The sequence below is a fragment of the Babylonia areolata genome, chromosome 24, assembly GCF_041734735.1.
Source record: "Babylonia areolata isolate BAREFJ2019XMU chromosome 24, ASM4173473v1, whole genome shotgun sequence".
NCBI classification, from domain to species: Eukaryota; Metazoa; Mollusca; class Gastropoda; order Neogastropoda; family Buccinidae; genus Babylonia; species Babylonia areolata.
In genome coordinates this window covers 22,866,527-22,871,233 of record NC_134899.1, presented here as the reverse complement: position 1 = coordinate 22,871,233, position 4,707 = coordinate 22,866,527, and the positions used below count along the sequence as shown (strand labels likewise).

Genomic DNA, 4,707 nt, shown 5'->3' with positions numbered 1-4,707 from the left:
TCTTTTTTCATATATATATTTCTTCTTCTTTATCGGTGATCAATTTTTGATTCACTGATGTTCCGAGACTGAAGTCGGAAGTTAACAGAAGCTACAGGGAAAACGATCGTAAACACTTCGATATTGAGTTCACCCTCGGGTCATGTGTGAAGGAGGAAATGGGCTTGCTGAAAATCAATAGAAAGGCACTCATGCAGATACAACCCCGTCCCTTCGTCCGAACACCACCTTGCAGATGTGTGTGTGTGTGTGTGTGTGTGTGTGTGTGTGTGTGTGTGTGCGCACGAGTATATGAAAGTAATTACAATTCAGCAGCCGCTCTGAAACGTTCAGGCAGTAGAATAACAAAACAATAATCGTGAGCGCGCGCGCGCACTCGCACGCACGCACGCACACACACACACACACGCGCGCGTACGCACGCACGCATGCACTCACGCACACATAGAACAAAATAAAAAGCTTACCGAAAACTACAAGTTCATAAGCGCGCAACAGCATCAACAACTACAACAAAGGTCTAATGTTTTCGCTGACTCGCATTTGTTAACAGCAATGCACTCCTACATCCACATGACCACATGACAAAGACCTTCAGCACTTTGTTTTCCAAGGCTACTATAGATCTGGACTCCTTTGTCAACGTACAATCACCTGTTTGGTGGATAATACAAGAACTTGCTTAAAAAATCAACAACAGTATGTTAATTTTTTTTGTGCCTCAACAAGCCTGATCAAATCATTATGATGGGGTGATGTCACCTTGTTACGCTTTTGACACTTACCTAACACAAAAAAGGTTTGATATGACGAAATGTGTTATGATACAAACATGTGCTCCAGGAAAATATTTTGTGTGCGCGGTGTTTTCACGTTTGCTGAGAAGCGTGGAATAGCGTTTGAGAAAGAAATAGACAATTGAAATGTGCGGCGGTACAAGCCCAAGGCAATATAGTGGTCACAAAATGAAGTACTGAATTTCACCTCCTATCCTGTAACGAAACACATTTTGATGACCATTTTCGGGATGGGAAAATCAAGAACCTACGTCTTTTCAATCTCGTTAAATCGCCTGCAGGTTTCACCAGCACGACAACAACAAATCCCCCGCCCCCCTTCTTTCACCCTTCACCCCACTCCCTCCACAGTACACACCATTATGAATTTCACTTCGGACAAAATCAACAACAACAAAAAAAAAAAACAAAAAAAAACAAAACAAACAAAAAAACCCCACTATTAGCAGCTGTTGACAGCTATATAATCGCTAGTCCTAACGGCATCACCATAATTCTCTGGACGGATCGTTAGTTACAGACCACCACCTCGACAACAACAGAAAACAACAACAACAACAAAACAAACAGACAAATAAACAAACAAAAAACCCCACCCTGACCTCAACAACAGGAAAAAGCTAACATTGAGGCCGCGGCGATACCCTTCCCCTTACTGAGATCTCTCCCCTCGCCCAAGGCTCCACACTTCATAAAAGTATACCACTGGCTTCAAGGCTTCTATAAATAAATACAGCCCTCGATCAAGCCTCGCTGCTGGCGGTTTCCTCCTCGTCGACGAGCACGGTCTTGACGTTGGTGGCGGCCAGCTTGATGTGGGCGAGGAGCGAGGTGAGGTCCAGCAGCACCAGGCTGCCGAAGACGATGACGATCAGGGAGATGCCCAGGAACCCGATGCTCGTCGACGACGGCCGCTCGTCCGGAGCGCTCTCCTTTTTTCTGATCGTGGCCGACAGTGTGGCCTGGGGAAAAAAAAAAGGTCAGATATTTTAACGATATTGTGTTGTATTGTAAGCGGCAATATATTGGTCCAACACTCAGCTTATATCACAGATTGACATAAATCCACAGTTGGGCCAACAGCAAAATGAGAGCTGTATTATCAATAGTTTCTCCATTGCAATGGGAAATCATTTGCAGCTTAGTCTTTTGTGAAGGACTATGACTCTCAAACTAGGAAGCAAAAATGCACTGGCTCTTAGTGCTGCAGCCTTGGGGGCTAGTTGGTCTTTGGGAACCATCCCAGTGCTGACTGTCCTAAACCCCTCTTGGCCGAGAGAGTGGGGATGTAACTTGGGCAAGACACTCTCCGGTATAATCAAATTCTAGCCCAGGGACAACCCTTTTGTTGCCGCGGGTTCTTTCATGCTTATGTGCGCTAAGTGCATGCTGCACACGGGACCTCGGTTTATCGTCTCATCCGACTGACTAGCGTCCACACCACCACTCAAGATCTAGTGGAGGGGGAGAAAACACTGGCGACTGTGGGATTCGAACCAATGCGCTCAGATTCTCTCGCTTCCCAGGCGGACGCGTTACCACTAGGCCAACACTCCACACGCGATAATAATAATAATAACAGTAATAATAATGAAAATGATGATATGAAAACTAACTAAATTATGATAATAAAAAGGGAGGGTGTTGTGGCGTGTACTGTTGCCAGGTGTAGGCCTATATATTAGTATCGCCGGCGACAACATAGCCTACATGCCGATGTTCACGGCACATCTTGTCGCACTTGGACACGCTCTGTCGCGCACCAGAGGGGAGGGGGTGGGGTGGAGGGCAGGGGGGGAGGGCAGAAGCTGAAGAAGGGGATGGGGAGGGGAGGGAGGGAGGAAGGAGGCGGTGAAGGGACGGAGGGTGTAAGAAGAGGGCTGTGGTGGTGTGGGTGAGGGTGGAATGGGAGGAGGGGCGGAACGGGATGGGGGGGTGGGGGTGGGGGGCGGGTGAGGCGTGAGATGTTGTCGTGTACTATCATCATCGTCATCAATATCATCATCATCTTCATTTATATTATTACTATAATTTTGTTTATTGTTGTCGTTGTTATCATTATTATTATTTTAAAAAAAGAAGAAGAAACATTATCGTCTTCGGTCGTTGTTATTATCATTTCTGTAACGTCGTTATTCGTTGTCGTCATCAATGTCGTCATTGTTATTTTTCAACCTACGTCATCGCTGTCATCTTCAGTCAGCCTATCAAGTCGTCATTCTTAAGGTCATCATTACCGTTATCATCATCATCACCACCACCACCATCACATCCACCACCACCACCACCGTCATCACCACTACCATCAATCAACTCCTCCATCACTGTGACCACCACCACCACCACCACCACCATCATCAACGTCAACTTTCTTGCTGCCGTCGTCATAATTATCGATGCCGATCAAGAGTGTCTTTTCGAGAATGGTACTGAAACGATGGTGATTCTGCAGAGGAGGTGAGAGGTAGCGGATTCCCGCTGCGGCCTACTCTGATGAAGGATACACCTTTTCTCGGCCTTCTAGAAATACTCTCCTCTAACAACCAAAAGTCCACCTCCTCTCCCCAAAACAGAGTCAGCGTGGTGCGGTGCCTGCATTATGTGGAGCGTTTGTGAATTGAAATAAAATGAAATAACTGAAACACACAAGAGAACCACACAAATAAACACATACAGATGCACCAGCACTACCAAATACTGTTTTTCAGCTCATTGTTCTCAACGCAGATGCCTGACCAGCAGCGTAACCCAACGCGCTTAGTCAGGCCTTGAGACAGCTGATGTGAAATCATCTGTCATTATGCAGCAGGGAACATGCCGTGAGAAGAAGAAGACGAAGAAGGAGGAGGAGGAGGAGGATAGGAGATGGAGATGAAGAATGAAAAGAGCAGCAAGAAGAAGAGTAAGATGGAAAAACAAGAAGAAGAAGAATGAATCTATATGAGGAGGAGGAGGAGGTGGAAGAAGAAGACGAAGAAGAGTTGGAGGAGGAGGTACAACAATAACAACAAGAACAACTACAGGTAAAAGAAAACAGGAAGAAAAGGAAGACTCCAAGAGCCGGTGAACCCCCCAGAAGCACACGGACGGACCGTGGGCACGATGAGCTCTTTCTGGACCTCCTCCTTGTGCTCCTCCAGGAACTGCTCCTTCTCCTCCTCTGTCTCCGGGATCTCGATGGCCCCGCAGTTACACACGAACTCCGAGTCCTCGGGCGACATCTCCTGGTCTGCAACACGTTCACTTTCTCAAGTAGGCGTTACGTCACAGCGTTCGGACAAAACCACATACGCTTAACCATATCTGGTTAGCAGATGCCTGACCCGCAGTCTAACGCAACGCGCTAGTCAGGCTTTGAGTACATGCATGTAATGTATTTGTGTACCTATTAGGGTAGATTTCATCTATATCATTCTGCCAGAGAACAACGCATTTGTTGTTATTTTGTATTTCTTTTTATCACAACAGATTTCTCTGTGTGTGAAATTCGGGCTGCTCTCGCCAGGGAGAGCGCGTCGCTACACTACAGCGCCACCCATTTTTTTGTATTTTTTCCTGCGTGCAGTTTTATTTGTTTTTCCTATCGAAGTGGATTTTTGTACAGTATTTTACTAGGAACAACCCTTTTGTTGCCGTGGGTTCTTTTACGTGTGCTAAGTGCATGCTGCACACGGGACCTCGGTTTATCGTCTCATCCGAATGACTAGTGTCCAGACCACCACTCAAGGCCTAGTGGAGGGGGGGGGGGGGGGTGTGTGTGGAAATAATCAGCGGCTGAGCCGTGATTCGAACCAGCGTGCTCAGATTCTCTCGCTTCCTATGCTGACGCGTTACCTCCAGGCCATCACTCCACTGCAATGGGTCACTTTTTGCGTGCTGCATGCGGGACCTCGGTTTGTCGTCCCATCCA

General features: G+C 46.9%; 1 protein-coding gene across 1 annotated transcript in view; it reads right to left on the bottom strand.

Annotated features, from left to right (window-relative positions):
* Positions 1-1,299: 1,299 nt before the first annotated feature.
* Positions 1,300-4,707, bottom strand: part of LOC143298577 (uncharacterized) — a 15,106-nt gene continuing 11,698 nt past the window's right edge. The window contains exons 6-7 of the mRNA XM_076611457.1: positions 3,890-4,026; positions 1,300-1,759 (exon numbers count right to left, since the gene is read on the bottom strand). Coding sequence (XP_076467572.1) covers positions 1,541-1,759; positions 3,890-4,026 — 356 coding nt within the window. The 3' untranslated portion in view covers positions 1,300-1,540. The remainder of the gene's footprint in view (positions 1,760-3,889; positions 4,027-4,707) is intronic.